We start from the raw sequence: 17,682 nt of genomic DNA on the forward strand, positions 1-17,682 counted from the left end.
ATCCCTGTCCACAGCAGGGAGATTGGAACTGGTTGATCTTTAAGGTCACTTCTGAAACAAACCATTCTATGAATCTATAATTCTATATTTGCTGTAATTTATTTCACAAAAAAGGAAAGATCTGACTCCAGTTCATTTCATGCAAGAGCCACTCAGTCTAAAGAATTTCTTCCTCATCTCCAGTCTAAATCTCCCCTCTTCCAGCTCAAACTCATTGCCTCTCATCCTGTCACTACAAACCCTTGGAAAAAGTCCCTCCCCAACTTCTTTGTAACCCCCTTCAGGTACTGGAAGGCTGCTTTAAGATTTCCCTGGAGCCTTCTCTTCTCCAGGCTGAACAGCCCCAACCGGAGGTTCTCCATCCCTCTGATCATTGTATTTAGAACTTTTTTACATCCTTGAAGGTGTTGACCACTGGACAGAGCAGCAGGGAAAGAGAGAGAATCTCACTGTAGTATTTTAACCTAAGATGTGTCAGTTATGAGAGCTCTTAATTTGTAGGAAATACGTTTCACAACTACAGATTAAAAATGTAAATCAGGTATCTGGTTCCTTGGTTCTCTAAGAGATGAACAGTTGTATCCATCAGACATTATAGAGACAGGAATTCAGCACTGCACTGAAAGATGTCCCTTTGCCCAGGATCAATTCAGTGAGGCTTAAAAAATACTTCATTGAGCTTTAACAATACATAAGGAGCTTACTATTTTTTTCAGCCTTAGTGTTTGGATTCCCCTGAGCCTGTCCAGTTTATCTAACATCCCAGAGGATCTGTCCTGTACTTCTACAAGCTCAAGAGCTACAATCCAATTGAAAATAATATTCTAGCAGAATACAAATAGGCTGAAAAAGTAAATGGCACAAAAGAAGAATTGCAGTTATAGCCCAGCAGATCTCCCAGTGCATTGAATGGCACCTGACTGGTGGTAACTACAGAATCACAGAATGTTAGGGCTTGCAAGGGACCTCCAGAAACCATCCAGTTCAAGCCCCCTGCCACAGCAGGAGCACCCAGGGCAGGCCACACAAGAACACATCCAGATGGGTTTTGAATGTCTCCAGAGAAGGAGACTCCACAAACTCTCTGGGCAGCCTGCTCCAGGCCTCCAGCACCCTCACACCAACAAAGTTTTTTCTTTTGTTCCCATGGCACCTCCTCTGCTCCAGCTTGGCCCCAGTGTCCCTTGTGCTGACCTTGGACATCCCTGAGCAGAGCCTGGCTCCAGCCCTGCACATCTTTATCCCCAGCAATGAGGGCAGCCCTCAGGCTCCCCTGCTCCAACCCCCAAGCCCCAGCTCCCTCAGCCTGGCCTCACAGGGAGATGTTCCACTGCCTGCAGCAGCTTTGTGGCTCTGTGCTGGACTCTCTCAAGCAGTTCCCTGAGGTCCTTCTTGAGCTGAGGGGCTCAGGATTGGACACAATATTCCAGATGTGGCCTCACCAGGGCAGAGCCAAGGGGAAGGAGAACCTCCCTGAACCTACTAACCAAACCTCTTTCTAATGCACCCCAGGATGCCCTTGGCCTTCTTGGCCACAGTGGCACATCACTCTCCTGTATCTCTGAAAAAGCAGAAATGTCACTGATGATTAGTTGGAAATATTCATGGCAATCCTTTTCCTCCACACTTTTCACCTTGCAGAAGTGACTATTGAAATATTTAGTGAATCCTTGAAAGTTTGAATGCCACTTTGCAAGAATTGAGGCTTACTATTTCTAGCCTTAAGAATTATTGCTCATCTTATGATTGTATCACACTGCCCTAAAACAATCTTACTCAAAACGACAGCAACAAAATCCAAACAAAACAAAACACAACAAAACCAAACCAAAAAAAAAAAACCCACAAAAAAAAACCCAAACCAAAACCCAAACCAACAAACCCCAAAACAACCAGGAAAAAAAGTGTGTTTAATTTCTAGCAGATACATTAACTTGTTTTCCATTTTGATCCTCTCTGGGCAGCCTCCTCCAGGGCTCCAGCACCCTCTCATCAAAGAAGCTTCTCCTCATGTTGAGGTGGAACTTCTGCATTCCAGTTTGTTTCCATTGCCTCTCATCCTATCACTGGGCACCAGTGAAAAGAGACTGGTCCCATTTCTTGACATCTACCTTTAAGGTATTTGTAAACACTGACCAGACCCTCTCTCAGCTTTCCCCTCTCCAAGCTAGTGGTAAGGGATATCAGTGCTGATTTGAAGTTCCTTGGTTTTATACTTAAGGCCTGTAGAAGATGAGTTAAAGACCTGAAGCTGCTTAATAAGGAGCTGGAATTTGATATGTGACTATCAGACAGAATATTCTGAGCGTCCTCTGTAGGAGGGAAACCATCACAGGTTTGAGGTTATCTCATTTCTGCTAGTCATGAACTGGTTTCTCATCTCCTACTATATATAGAATAATAGAATTGTTAGGGTTGGAAGGGACCCCAAGGATCATCTCATTCCAACCCCTCTGCTGTGGACAGGGACACTTCACACTACATCAGGCTGCTCAAAACCTTGAGGTCTGCATTTATTTAGGTGTAAGCAAAGGCTTGGTATTGTTTCTTAATCAAAGGAATCTAGGACTGCACAACACTTAAACCCTAAACTTGCATTGTTAACAGTTGTCCAGAGGCTTCCTAAAGTTTTTATAACTGTGATTATTTTACTTTCAAGCTTTGGTGTTCCAGAGAATTACAGTTGCCTCAACTCTAAGGTGGAAAGAATCTGAAGAGAGCTGTAAAATGTGATTAAAAACAAAGGTGTGGCAAGATTTAAGGGGGGAAAAAAGGAACTAAGTTGTTTGAAATGCTAATGGTCTTATAAAATCACTTTGATGATTGTTGTTACACAGGGTTGAAGGGGGGGAGGAAAGGAAATTCAATCCATCACTCTTTATCCTTTAAGCTACCTAAACTCCAAAATCAAATGTAGGTGGATTATGCTAGGAAATGAAGCACAAATTCCTGCTTTTGAAGAGGAAGGACTGGAAATGGTAGTAAATGGAGACAGGATGAAGTAATATCTATTGAATCCTCATTTCCAAAGAGAAGTTGTTTTGTTTCTCTGTCCTAATTGGTAAGGATAATAGACAGAATGAAGATGTATTTTAAGAGCCTAAGGATATGAAAGCATATTTGATGGAAGGAGTATTGTGGGAACGTAGTAAGGATGAAAACAGGAACCAGCAGAGCTTCCTTGCTTGGAAATGAAAGTTGGCTGCACAAATCCAAGCAGATTTAATACTTGTGACAGGACAAATCAAAGTTTTAAGTCAATGACACTCACAGAATCATTCCAAGAAAATAATTTAATTAGTCTTGCTTTCTTTTGCAAATGAAGAGTTCTTAAAGGATAACTTCATCTTTGCTAATGAGCAACTTAATTGTTGTTGAGATGCCTACCTGCTGGAAAGAAAATCCTGCTTCTGGAGGGATTAGCAGTCACTTTTTATCACAGTGGCTTTGAAAATGACTTTCCTCAATACAGCACTTACAGCAATTAAGAACCATTTAGCTTCAACAAATATTGGAAATGATGGGGTGAGCTGGTAATGCCTTCTGACACTCTGAAGGAATTCTCTGGGAGATCCCAGAATGCCTAAACTAGCATATTTTAGAAAAGGAATTTCATCAGTGGAATAAAATGTAGTGCTGAGGGCCATGGTTTAGCACCAGCCTTGGTAGAGTTAGAGAATGGTTGGACTCTGTGATCTTAAAGATTGACAAGAGTGTGTCCAGCAGATCCAGGGAGGTTGTCCTCCCTCTCTACTCTCCCCTGGTGAGGCTACACCTGGAATATTGCATCCAGTTCTGGGCTCCCAGTTCCAGAGGGACAGGGATCTGCTGGAGAGAGTCCAAGGGAGGGCTCCAAGGATGCTGAAGGGACTGGAGCACTGCCTGGGGAGGAGAGGCTGAGGGCCCTGGGGGTGTTTAGTCTGGAGAGGAGAAGACTGAGAGGGGATCTGATCAATGTCTATCAATAACTGAGGGCTGGGGATTAGGAAGGAAGGGACAGGGACAGCCTCTGCTCAGTTGTGCCCTGTGATAGGACAAGGGGCAATGGATAGAAACTCCAGCACAGGAGGTTCCACCTCAACATGAGGAGGAACTTCTTCACTGTAAGGGTCACAGAACACTGGAACAGGCTGCCCAGAGAGGTTGTGGAGTCTCCTTCTCTGGAGCCTTTGCAGCCCTGTCTGGATGTGTTCCTGGGTGACCTCTCCTGCTCTTGCTCTGGCAGGAGGGTTGGACTTTATGATCTCCAGAGGTTCCTTCCAACCCCTAACATCCTGTGAGCCTGTGAAAGATCTTTTCCAACAGAAAGGATTCTATGATTCCAAGTTGATTTTTCAAATGTACTCATTAAGATGCATGTTCTTTGCTGAAATGCCTATTCCTTTATTACTGCCTATTGCTTTCTTGCTGTGATGTTGATTTTGGAAATGAAATTTGGGGGAAAGATATTGAAGAGAGCGAAAATCATCTTCATGCTTTGCTCAAAGGAGGAAATGAAAGGGATGCATGGCTGGGCTTTCTCATTAACTCTTATTATGAAAACCTGTTGAGACTAATAGATGCAGACTGCCTAATAAAAGGCTTGAAGGATGAAATATCAGTGTTTCATCTTGCTGCTCTCCTCCTTCCCATAGCACACTGGGGACATGCAGTTATGTGATTTTCAGAGAATCATAGAATTGTCAGGGTTGGAAGGGACCTCAAGGATCAGCCAGTTCCAACCCCATGGGTAGGGACACCTCACACTACAGCAGGTTGCTCACAGACACATCCAGCCTGGCCTTAAAAATCTCCAGGGATGAGGCTTCCACCACCTCCCTGGGCAACCTGTTCCAGTGTCTCACCACCCTCATGGGGAAGAACTTCCTCCTAACATCCAATCTGATTTTGTGATTTACCCTCAAAGTGAAGCCAATTTTTCATGCACACCAATGTGCTGTAGGCTGTCTGCATCTTGCCTGGAACAAATAATTTCTTGAAGATACCATTTGTCCAGCTTGATGCTTCTGTTCTGAGTGGTTTTATAGCAGCCAGAGATGTACTAAAGATTCTTTGGATTTCCTGTCAAAATCTAACTAAAAATCAGAGAGGAATTTGTGTTTGGTGTATTCCATTCAGTGTTGTGAGTGATGAATCTTCATTGAAGCCACTGGGACTTCCCTAAGATCATCACTTTCAGCAGCATGCCCTCCAGCAGAACTCACCCTGCTGCATACTTATCAGCAAGTTTTCCTATCTTTTGGGGTCACAGCTGGAATATTGTGTACAGTTCTGGGCTCCTCAGTTCAAGAGAGAGAGTTCAATGGAGGCTACAAGGTTGATTAAAGCACTGGAATGTTTCTGTGAGGAGGAAAGGCTGAGAGACCTGGGGCTGGTTAGTCTGGAGAAGAGCAGCCTGAGAGAAGACCTTATACATGTCTGAAAATATCTGTGGGGTCACTGTAGGTTAAGGATTAACTGACCCACATGGGACAGCAATGTGCCCTGGTGGCCAAGAAGGCCAATGGGATCCTGGGGTGCATTCAGAGGAGTGTGTCCAGCAGATCCAGGGAGGTTCTCCTCCCCCTCTACTCTGCCCTGGTGTGACCTCACCTGGAATATTGTATCCAGTTTTGGGCTCCCCAGTTCAGGAGGGACAGGGATCTGCTGGACAGACTCCAAGGGAGGGCTCCAAGGATGCTGAAGGGACTGGAGCACTGCCTGGGGAGGAGAGGCTGAGAGCCCTGGGTGTGTGCAGTCTGGAGAGGAGAAAACTGAGAGGGGATCTGATCAATGTCTATCAATAGCTGAGGGCTGGGGGTCAGGAAGGGAGGGGCCAGGCTCTGCTCACTGTGCCCTGGGATAGGACAAGGGGCAGTGGATGGAAACTACAGCACAGGAGATTCCACCTCAACATGAGGAAGAACTTCTTTACTGTGAGGGTCCCAGAGCACTGGAACAGGCTGCCCAGAGAGGTTGTGGAGTCTCCTTCTCTGGAGCCTTTCCAGCCCTGTCTGGATGTGTTCCTGTGTGACCTGTGCTGGATTCTCTGGTCCTGCTCTGGCAGGGAAGTTGGACTGGAAGATCTCTGGAGGCCCCTTCCCGCCCCTAACACCCTGTGAGGCTGTTAGACCATAGAGATGGAACTCCTCCAGAGGGGTGTAATGTTCCCAGAGGGAGGGATTGGATATTGTAATATGTTATTCCATTCCTCTTCCTGTATCATCCCTGTATAAGCAGCAGACCTTCCAGTCAGCTCTCTCTTGGCTCTGAGCTCTTAACTTTTGTTTTCAATTGCTGTGTGGGAGGGATGCCTTGCTGGGGGCAGGAGGCTATTTTTGCTGCATTGCAAGGCCTAACTTGAGGTCTAGTCTGAATCTAGTTTTATATATTTTTTTTCTTTAATACCTTTTATAGAATCATAGAATCATAATCTGGTTACTTTTTATAATTGCTATTTCTATTTAACTTCCAGTTCTGTGCAAGTGTTTTTATTTAGTGGCTTGGGGGTTTCTGTCCTGAGCTCTTCACTCAACCCAGGACAAGGGTGGCTCTAAGGAGGATGGAGCCAGGCTCTTTTCAGTGATGCAAAGAGTGGCAGTGGAGGTAAACTCAATCACAGGAGGTTCCACCTCAACATGAGGAGAAAATTCTTTAGTGTGAGGGTGCTGGAGCCCTGGAGCAGGCTGCCCAGAGAGGTTGTGGAGTCTCCTTCTCTGGAGACTTTCCAACCCCACCTGGATGTGTTCCTGTGTGACCTGCCCTGGGTGATGCTGCTCTTGCAGGGAGGTTGGACTGGATGATCTCTGCAGGTCCCTTCCAAAGCCTGGCATTTCATGACTCCATGGTTCTGTGAGTCTGTATTGTTGCAGTTATGTTATCTACTTTTCTGACTGTTGCTGGGTTTCCTTCCTTTTGTTTTCTGCATCCATTTGCTGAATGTTTCAGGTGTCCTTAGCATGCTTCCCTCATTTTCACGATGGAAATTGTAACATTCGAGTTTAAAAATCCAGCCTACATTGAAATTGTTTTTATTTTTCTCTCTGAGAGCTATTCTAAGTGGAGTTAATGAGAGTGGAATTAGATGTTTAATGCAGAGCTTCAACATTCAGATAATTGGCAGCAATTTTCTAAATGTTATGATCATCTTAACAAGTCTCCATAGGTTACTTAATCAGAGACAAGTTTTCAAAGCAGTAGCTAAGGGTAGAGTAGTGAATAACTACTCCTCCATGATTAACAGCAGCTACAAATGTGGTACTTGATTTGTTTGCATACACTTACTAACCTCATGCTTAACATATAGAGTATGTGTCTTTAAAATAAAGTAGGCTGTCAAATCTGGGATAAGTGATGGTTACCAGTGCTGCCATGAAGTGCTGCTGAACTGTTTGTATTGAATTGTTATCAGCCTGGTGACTGACAGTGTGCCAGAGGGCACACAGGCTCGTTCAGAACTCCTGTCTCCATGATTCACAGATTGCATCAGGTTGGAAGGCAACCCCAGAACTCATCTTGTCCAGCTCCCCTGCAGGCAGCAGGGACATCTCCAACTAGAGCAGGCTGCCCAGGGCCACATTGAATCTGGTCTTGAATGTCTCCAGGGCCTCAACCACATCCCTGGAGAACTTGTTCCAGTGTCTCACCACCCTCATTGTGCAGAACTTCCTCCTGATGTCCAACATAACTCTGCCCTGCTCCAGTTTCAAACCATTGTCCCTCCATCCTATCCCCACAGCCCCTTCTGAACAGTCCCTCCCCAGCCTTCCTGTAGGTCTCCTGCAGATAATGAAGTGTAGCTCTAAGATCTCCCTGCAGCCTTCTCTTCTCCAGGCCCAACAGCCCAACTCTCTCAGCCTGTAAGAGAGGTGCTCCAGCCTCTGATCATCTTTGTAGCCCTCCTCTGGACTCACTTCACCAGGTCCATGTCTCTTTTGTGTTGGGGGCCCCAGCACTGCAGTTGAGGTCTCCCCAGAGCAGAGCAGAGGGGCAGGATCCTCTCTCTCCATCTCTGGCCATGCTGCTTTGGATGCAGCCCAGGCTGTCCTTGGCCTTCTGTGCTGCCAGTGTCCATTGCTGCCTCCTGTCCACCTTCTCATCCACCAGCACCCCCAAGTCCTTCTCTGCAGGGCTGCTCTCAATTTGATCATCCCCCAGCCTGTAGTGATATATGAGCCTTATGTTCTGCTCTCAATTTTTCTCCATGCCAGCATGAAGAAAATGAGAAGAGAGAAAAGGGAAAAAAAAAAAAGAAAAAAAAAAAAAGGGAGGGGGGAGGAAAAAAAAAAAGGGGAATAGGAACTAAGAGGAAAGAAAGGAAAAACAGAACTTAAAATTCAAATCCTAGGTGAACAAATCATGCACTGTGGTTTCAGTTCATTCTTTGACTCATTTACATCACGTTAACAATTTGATATTGTATGTGGATCTGGTGTAGGGTATTTTTTTTTCCCTTGAATGAAACATAAGGTCAAACTCTGCAGGGTTAAGTTCCTGTTTTCCAACAATCGAAGCAATATTCTTTGAGGAGGTTAAGTTTTAAGAGAGAAATCAGTGAGAAATGAAAAAAGAGATAGAATCTGTCATATGCTGTGAAAATAACTGTAGGTGAAGATGGCACAATAATCATATCTTCTTTTTTTTCTTTTAAGATAAGAAATTCTGCCATCCAGGCTTCAGCTTTATTGCATTTTTAGGTGCTTTACTTTTTCAAGCAATATATGAAAGACTTAATCCTAGGAACTGAGGTCTTCCAAAATAAACAAGTGTTCTATGTGCTGAGGTAGCCCAGATCTCCAAGGAAGGTGCTCACAGTAGTCTCTCTCAAGCAATAAAATGTGCATAAGCAGGGAGGTGGTATTAGAAATGTCATCAGAAACATTCGGTGTTCTGCCACTTCAGAGGAAATGTTGGGTGTTAGGAACAAGTTCTGCACCATGAGAGTGGTGGAACTCTGGAACAGGTTGCCCAGGGAGGTAGTTGAGGCTGGACAGGGATCTGGGCAGCCTGATCTAGTTGGGGATGTCCCTGCTCTTGTCCCCTGCCCTTTAGACATTGATCAGCATTGAGAGATCTGCTCTTCTCCAGACTAAACATCCCCAGGTCCCTTAGGCCTTCCTCCCCAGAGAGATCCCTCAGACTCTTCAGCATCTTTGTGAGCCTCCATTGGACTCTCTCTGGTAGTTACTTGTTTCTCTTGAACTGGGCAGCCCAGAACTGGGCAGATTACTGCAGATGATTCCTCGACAGGGCACAGTATGGGGGGAGAAGAACCTCCCACAGCCTGCTGGCTACACTCTTCTGAATGCACCTCAGAACACCATTGACCTTCTTGGCCACAAGACTTCATTGCTGGCTTATGGTGAACTCTTTGTCCACCAGGACTCCCAGGTCCTTCTAAGACTTCATTAAAACCAAGTTTATTAATTAAATTCCTTTGCACACCATGAAGATATGCTTGAGTCCTAGCCAAGAAGAAATAGCCTGAAAAGGAAAGTGTCCTCCTGAGATACTCTTGGAACAAAGAGAGGTCAGCATGTGTCCAAAGCCAGAGAGAGAGGAGCAGTTCAAGTTCCATTCTGTTTGCTCTGTGCTATGCCTCTGTGCACACCCTGCTTGAAGAATCTGGGGTGGTAGCTTTCCAGGAAGATACTGTTTTTAAAGAGACCTGAAAGCAGAGGAGAAAAAAAAGGGAGTTGGCTTCTCTCAAAAGTCTACAGGGTGCTGAAGAAAAGAGAAACCTTTTGATGCAGTGAATCCTGAAAGCCTTTTGATGGTATTAATAATAAACAGGTAACGTTTTTGTGATGAACCATTTGAAAACATTCTGTCTCTGATTAAAAAGCCCTCAAGTAGGTTTGAAGTAGTAGGTTGAAGAGTCCAGGAATATTTAGCAAATGTTTTCCTTGCCTCCATCCATTTGGAAAGCTCAGCTTCATTTTCTGTTGCCTTCATCCATTTGAGAAGCTCAGCTTCATTTCCTGTGGCCCTGCTGAAATAAATACCAGGTGCAAATGAGCCAGGGAAATATTGTGAACTCAGCTCAGAAGATGAACCAAAGGAGAGGTGCAGGTCAAGAACAAGATGTAGGTTTTGCTGCTGTTTCACTGCTGTCTGACTGCAGACCTAAGAAGGCAGATTGCCTCATAGTGGAACCTATATCATTGCATCTGGAATATTCAGTGTGTTCTTCTGACACAGGAAGACTTCTTCATAAGGAGTTCCTCTGCAACATCTTCTAATGGAAAATTGCATCCTCTTCTTGCATGCTGTGGACTCAGTTCCTGGTATTGTTCTGAGTGTTACAAGTGTCAGCCTGACCTCGGTACCAGGGAAGGTCATGGAGCAGGGCATCTCTAGCACCATTACATGACATCCAGAGGACAACCAGGGGATCAGGCCCAGTCAGCATGGCTTTGTGAAGGGCAGATCCTGCCTGACCAACCTGATCTCCTCCTATGACAAGATGACTGACTACTGGATGAGGCAAAGGCCTTGGATATTGGCTACCTAGACTTTTGAAAAGCCTTTGACACTGTTTCCCACAGAATTTGCATGGACAAACTGGCTGCTTATGGCTTGGCTTTATCTCCTGGATAAAGCCCTGGCTAGATGGGCCCAAAGAGTGGTGCTCAGTGGAGCTGAATCCAGCTGTCAGCTGCTCACAATTGGTGTTCCTCAGGGCTCAGTGTTGGGACCACTTCTGTTTAACATCTTCATTGATGCCCTTGATGAAGACACAGAGTGTGTCAGCAGTAAGTCTGCAGATGGCACCAAGGGAGGTGGCAGTGTTGATCTGCACCAGGGTAGGGAGGCTCTGCAGAGGGACTTGGTTAGGTTGGATCCATGGCCAGTGTTCACAGAAGGAGCTTCAACAAGGCCAAGTGCCAGGTCCTGACCTTGGGGCACAACAACCCCAAGCAATGCTCCAGGCTTGGGGCAGTGTGGCTGAAAGCTGCTGGCACAAAGGGACCTGGGGGTGCTGATGGACAAGCAGCTGAAGAGGAGCCAGCAGTGCCCAGGTGGCCAAGAAAGCCAAAGGCATCCTGGCTGGGATCAGCAATGCTGTGTCCAGCAGCAGCAGGGAGGGGATTGTCCCCTGGGACTCAGCTCTGGGGAGGCCACACCTGGAGTGTTGTGTCCAGTTTTGGGCACCTCAACCCAAGAGAGATGTGGAGGTGCTGGAGCCAGGGCAGAGGAGGGCAAGGAAGCTGGGAAGGGTGTGGAGAATAAATCTGATGAGGAGTGACTGAAGGAGCTGGGGATGGTTAGTGTGAAAGAGAGGAGGCTGAGGGGAGACCTCCTGGCTGTCTACAGCTACCTGAAAGGAGGTTGTGGAGAGGTTGGTGCTGGTCTCTCCTCACAGGTCATTAGTGACAGAACAAGAGGGAATGACCTGAAGCTGTGACTGGGTAGGTTTAGACTGGACAGTAGGAAACATTTGTTCCCAGCATGAGTGGTCAGACAGTGGCACAGGCTGCCCAGGGAGGTGGTGGAGCCACCAACCCTGGATGTGTTTAAAGGTGGTTTGGATGTGGTGGTTGGGGCTATGGTTTAGGGATGAACCTTGTAGAGTAAGGCCAGTGGTTGGACTTGGTGAGGGGCTTTTCCAACCTGAATGTTTCTGCGAAGCTGGCCTTGAGACTGATGGTAGCCTCTGCTGTGAAGGGAAAGTATTAAACTCAGCCACAAAATAAAAGGAATTCTAAGACAGAAAGAAATTATTCCTTTTCCTTTATTCTTGGTATACCCAGCTGAATTAATGAGGATATTGAGCCCAGCAAGATACACTTTCCCCCTCAAGTTCTCAGAAGAGAGGTTATAAAAGCTTTAGATTGTTCTCCAGATGAAGACAAGCATGAAGAAGTTTTGGAATTGCAGCGTAATGAAATCATTAAGAACTAATTCCCCTCAGACTATCAGCAAGTAGATGAAAAAAAAGATCCACTGAAGATGAATAAGAATTTTTCAATATGGCTAGGCCAGGCCTACAGATCTAAACAGGTTATGGTCTTCTGGGAAGTAATTCTGACATTCCTGAGAGTGTTTATTCCTTGGCATGACAGGAGAGAGGAAGTCCAGGACTCACTGCTAAAAATCAGCGGAAAACAAATACTGAGACTGAAGAAGAGACTGAGGGAGATCTCATTAATGCTTAGAAATATGTAAAGGGGAGGAGGATGTCAGGAGGGTGGAACCAGCCTCTTCTCAGTGCTGTCCAGTCATGGGAAGAGGGGCAGTAGGCACAGACTGGAACACAGGAGGCTGCACATGAACACAAGGGAAAAAAACTCTTCCCTTTGAGGACTGCAGAGCAATGGAGCAGGCTGCACAGAATGGCTGCGGAGTCTCTTTCTCTGTCAAGATTCCAAACCCTCTTGGATGTGTTCCTGGGTGGTTTGCTTTGGGTGATGCTGCTCTAGCAGCAGGGTTGGACTAGGTGAGGTCCTTTCCAGCCCCTAGCATCCTGTGATTCTGTGTGAAGGTTTCCTTAACTGATGGCTCATCAGTTCTGCTTGACCTCCAACTGGCTTCAGCCCATAGAGGGCAGTGACATGCAATTAATAGCAACTTTTCAGGGCCTTTGATGGGAAAAAAAACCCACACCCTCCTTCATATTTGGTTTTAGTGGTCTGATGTGCTGTTTTTGGAAGCAATTAAATGTTGTTTGTTGGCCTGAGAATGAGATCAGACTTTCAGAATATCTAAGGTTGGGTTTAGGAAATTTTAAAATAGAGAATTACAAACTTGGTTATAAAAAGGTTGTCCTGAGGAATTTTACAGAGGTGTTGCCCAGCAGCAGGGCGCACAAATTAAGCCAGGAAGCCAGGAATAATTAAGTCCAAATCAGAAATACACATGATAAACTATCAGGTGTTGTTTTGGGGGCTACAAGAAGGCTGCAGAGAGACTGTTTGCAAAGGCCTGCAGTGATAGGACAAAGGGCAATGGATTCAGACTAGAGCAGAGCAGACTGAGATTGGATGTTAGGAACAAGTTCTGCACCATGAGGGTGGTGGAACACTAGAACAGGTTGCCCAGGGAGGTGGTTGAGGCTCCTTCACTGGAGATCTTCAAGGTGAGGCTGGACAGGGCTCTGGGCAACCTGATCTAGTGGAGGATGTCCCTGCTGAGTGCAGGGGGGTTGGAGTGGATGAGCTTTGGAGGTCCCTTCCAAGTGAGATATTCTCTGATTTATCAGATGGGTGGATCTCTGACGTGATGGCTCATAGAGTCAGAAATCCCACCGGGAGAAATACACTGAGGAAATCCTAACCAGTTGTCAGCAGCTGTGGAAGTTAGTGGTGGGAAGCACCACCGAGGTCCTTCTACATTCTTTTCTCTTTGATGGACTGTGTCACTGGCTTTCAAGCACTGAGACGTAGCTGAAGAAGCAATGCCTGAACTTACTCCTGGAGGTGCTTGTGTGCTCAGCTGCTGTGATTGATAAAGGGCTGCTATCACCACTGCTCCACGGGTTAGCAGTGTGCAGCAATAGAGGTGCTGAGCTGAATGTCTGTGGCTTTAGATCCAGTCACTGCATCCCTGCGTCTTCCTTCTTATTAAGAAATTCAGAGTTGGTATTGTTTTCAACTAAGTTCTTCACAGTTAATGATGATTTTCCAGAATGCCATCATCAAGCCACACTTTAGTAGCTCTAAATTTTGGTAGCTCTGAGGATCTCCTTCTAAATGAGATCAACAATTCTGTGACTTCCCTGATGCAGAAACAACCACATAATATTTTTGTGCATCCTTATCTGCACTTTCCTTTTCAAATGCAGTAGCCCAAGCACCAAGAATCATTTTCTCACCATAGATATGCATGAGACAATTGAATTAACAGAAATCTGATCAAACAGCTTTGTCCTGTATGAAGAAATGGAATGAATTTGCTTCCCTGCCTTTTTTTTACTGCTGTCTCTATTTTCCTTGGATTTTGCTCACTCATGTACTACTTCCTTAGAGCCTCTGCTCCACGTTACATGTGGCTGATGGATGCATCACACAGAGGTTTTATTAGCCCTACCTGGAACGTTAAATAGGTTGGAATAAAAAAAGACTAACAAAGTCTTTCTGATTTTCAGCTTGGATGATCAGTCCTAAAGGAAAATATAAACTTGAACATATACAAAACTTCCACTTATGTATCCCTCTGGTGCCAGCATGGTGCTCTACAGAGGGCCATGGACAGGCTGGATCAATGTGCAAAGGCCAATTGTATGAGATGCCCAGCAGAGAAAGAGATGGGAGTGGTGATCAATAGCCAGGTGGCCAAGAAGGCCAACAGCACCCTGGCCTGGATCAGCAGTAGTGTGGCCAGCAGGATCAGGGAACTGGTTGTCCCCCTGTACTCAGCACTGGTGAGGCCAGTCCTTGAGTTCTGGGTGCATTTTTAGGCCTCTCACTCCAGGAAAGACATTGAGGGGCTGGAGTGTGTCCCAGGAAGGGCAACAAAGCTGGGGAAGGGTCTGGAGAACAGGGCTGGTGAGGAACAGCTGAGGGAACTGAGGTTGTTCAGCCTGGAGAAGAGGAGGCTGAGGGGAGACCTCACTGCTCTCTACAGCTCCCTGAAGGGAGGTTGGAGTGAGGTGGGGGTTGGTCCTTTTTGCCTATTAACAAGTGAGAGAAGGAAATGGCATCAAATTGCACCAGGGTTGGTTTAGTCTGGAGATTAGAAGAAACTTCTTCCCTGGAAGGATTCTCATCCACTGGAACAGGCTTCCCAGGGCAGTTAAAAGAGGCAGAGATGTGGTGCTGAGCAACATGGTTCAACACCAGCCTTGTAAAGCTGGAGAACAGTTGGACTCAATGATCTTAAATGTCCTTTCCAACAGAAGGGATTCTGTGATTCTGTGATTTCACATCTCTGCATCATCCATTCACAGCAAATGGAGCTGCTGCATCTGCATTCTAATGGCACTATCAGAAAACACAGTGTGTTGGTTGGTGCTGAGAGGTGGTGCAATTAGATATTATAAGGAAAGCTTTAGGATATATTAACATATTTGAAAGAATTCTTTTCTTTACCTGCAAATAAACTATATTTAAGCATACAATTATATTTGTTAATCTTTCCTCCCATGTGTCACCACTGTCACAATTTTTTAAAGATTCCTGACCTATGAGGAGGGGCTGAGGGAGCTGGAGGTGTTGAGGCTGGAGAAGAGGAGGCTGAAGAGACCTCAGTGCTCTCTCCAGCTCCCTGAAGGGAGGTTGCAGTGAGCAGGGGGCAGCCTCTGCTCCTTGGTGTCAAGCCACAGGAGGAGAGGAAATGGTTCCAAGCTGCCCCAGGGGAGGTGCAGGCTGGATGTTAGGAAATCTTTCTTCCCTGGAAGGGTTCTCAGCCATTGGAATGTTGTGCCCAGGGCAGTGCTGGAGTCACCATCCCTGGAGGTGTTTCAGCAGTGTGTGGAGCTGGTGCTCAGGGACATGGTTTGGTGCTGAGCCTTAAATACTGGGTACAGGGTTGGACTGGATGAGATTGGAGGTCTCTTCCAACTGGGTGTTTTCTGTGATTCTACCTTTGTGATACCCTACTTCTAAAAAGTCAGACTGAACTCACTGCCAGTAATATTTACAAGACACAAAGAATGAATCCCACTACTACAAAGTTAGATAGGACTCTACCCAAGTGGACTGTTTTGATGTTCAGTCATACACTCAGTAATTTCTGCTCTGAGACTCCAGCTACTATTGATGTTGAGGTGATCTGTTTGGCAATCCTTTCCTTCCACTACTTCTATTATGTTTACCATTTGTTGACAAAACTGAAGAGCTGTCTTCCAGTTTTCTGGGGTTTGGTTGGTTTGTTAACTTGTTTTTAATAATAATCCATACTTTGTCTGTATTTTACTAGATGCTTTTTATTCACATTTCAGACTGATGATGGCATCAGGAAAATATGGAGTGAATTTGGAAGTCATGGTGATGAATGGAAGAAAGTTGAGTTACACTTGGGGAAACTGAGGAATTTTGAAGTTATCTTTGAAGGCATTCGTAGCAGAGACCTAGGAGGAGGAGCAGCAATAGATGACATAGAGTTCAACAACTGCACCACAGGTAAGTTCAAGAAGAGGCAAGTCTAGAGATGGAGAGATTCACACAATGAGTGGGTTGTGTCAGTTGGAAGAGAACTCTAAGGTCGGGGAGCCCAACTTAGAGTCACAGAATTGTCAGGGTTGGAAGGGACCTCAAGGATCATCCAGTTCCAAGCCCCCTGCCATGGGCAGGGACACCTCACACCACAGCAGGTTGCTCACAGCCACATCCAGCCTGGCTACAAAAACCTCCAGGGATGAGGCTTCCACCACCTCCCTGGGCAACCTGTGCCAGTCTCTCACCACCCTCATGGGGAACAACTTCTTCCTAACATCCAATCTGAATCCACACATTTCTAGTTTTGCTCCATTCTCCCCAGTCCTGTCACTCCCTGACACCCTGAACAGTCCCTCCCCACCTTTCTTGTAGCCCCCTTCAGATTCTGGAAAGCCACAAGAAGGCCTCCTTGGAGCCTTCTCTTCTTAAGACTTCCAACCTAACACCACCATGGCCATTAAACCACGTCCCAAAGTGCCATGTCCAGGGATGGTGACTCCACCACCTCCTGGGGCAACTTATTTCAGTGCCTGACCAATGCTAAAGGTGATGCTTATTGCCTGAGTAATGCCAAAGGAGATGTAGGATGTTCTTGTTTGGTTTTAAATATATCTTGGGTTTACTGCTCTCATCATAATGTTCATAAAATCAGCTATGAAAACATTGCTTTGATTTTTATAACTTCAATACCCTCTTCTACTCCTACAGAGAGTCTTGCATTAGTGCACCTTTCTTACACTAAATTATTGCAGTTAAATCCTAGGGACAATTGAGGCTTTGTTTCCTTAATTGATTTGATTTTGGGTAATTTTAATTCACAGGTAAGTGAATTGATATAATGACCTGACACAAATGATGTCAGATTATATCAAGTGAAGCCTCTGGTCTCCCTGTTCTGTCATTATATTAATAGATTCATAGATTCTTGAAATGGTTTGGGTTGGAAGGGACCTTAAAGATCATCCAAGTCATCTGGTACTGGCAGGAACACCTCCCACCAGCCCAGGTTGCTCAAGGCCTCTTCCAACCTGGCCTTCAACACCACCAAAGAGAGGGCAGACACAACCTCCCTGGGCAACCTGTTCCACTGTCTCAGCAAAGAATCATAGAATGACAGAATGTTAGAGGTTGAAGGGATTTCCAGAGATCATCCAGTGCAACCCCCCTGCCAAAGCAGGATCACTCAGGGTAGTCCACACAGGAATGCATCCAGGTGGGTTTTGAAAGTCTCCAGAGAAGGAAACTCCACAACCTCTCTGGGCAGCCTGCTCCAGGGCACTGTCACCCTCACACTAAAGAAGCAGCTGGTGACTGTAGATAAGGTTCTGTTCTCTTCAGTGCTCCATGCTCATTGCTTCTCAAAAGACCAATTCAAAAACAAGGACTTGCAAGCCTGACAATGGGACTTAACATTTTTAAAAACATCTCAGGAAGAGGTTTTCCTTGCTGTTCAGTTTCGTTTGGAAGGAAAAGCTCTGAGCAACCACTCTGTAGCGCTGCACCACTGCAGGTGACCATGGCCAGGAAGCACTGCCAAGAGAATGGCAAGTGGGATGCCCAGAAGGTGTTAGATATAAAAGCCCTCTTCAAAGTCACAGAATGGTAG

At 45.8% G+C, this 17,682-nt stretch overlaps 1 protein-coding gene across 1 annotated transcript in view; it reads left to right on the plus strand.

Moving 5' to 3' along the window:
- The window catches only part of MALRD1 (MAM and LDL receptor class A domain containing 1), a 195,545-nt gene that overhangs the window by 94,443 nt on the left and 83,420 nt on the right, over nucleotides 1–17,682 (plus strand). The window contains 1 exon segment of the mRNA XM_054389960.1: nucleotides 15,860–16,040. Coding sequence (XP_054245935.1) covers nucleotides 15,860–16,040 — 181 coding nt within the window.

This window comes from Indicator indicator, chromosome 20, assembly GCF_027791375.1.
Source record: "Indicator indicator isolate 239-I01 chromosome 20, UM_Iind_1.1, whole genome shotgun sequence".
Lineage (NCBI taxonomy): Eukaryota > Metazoa > Chordata > Aves > Piciformes > Indicatoridae > Indicator > Indicator indicator.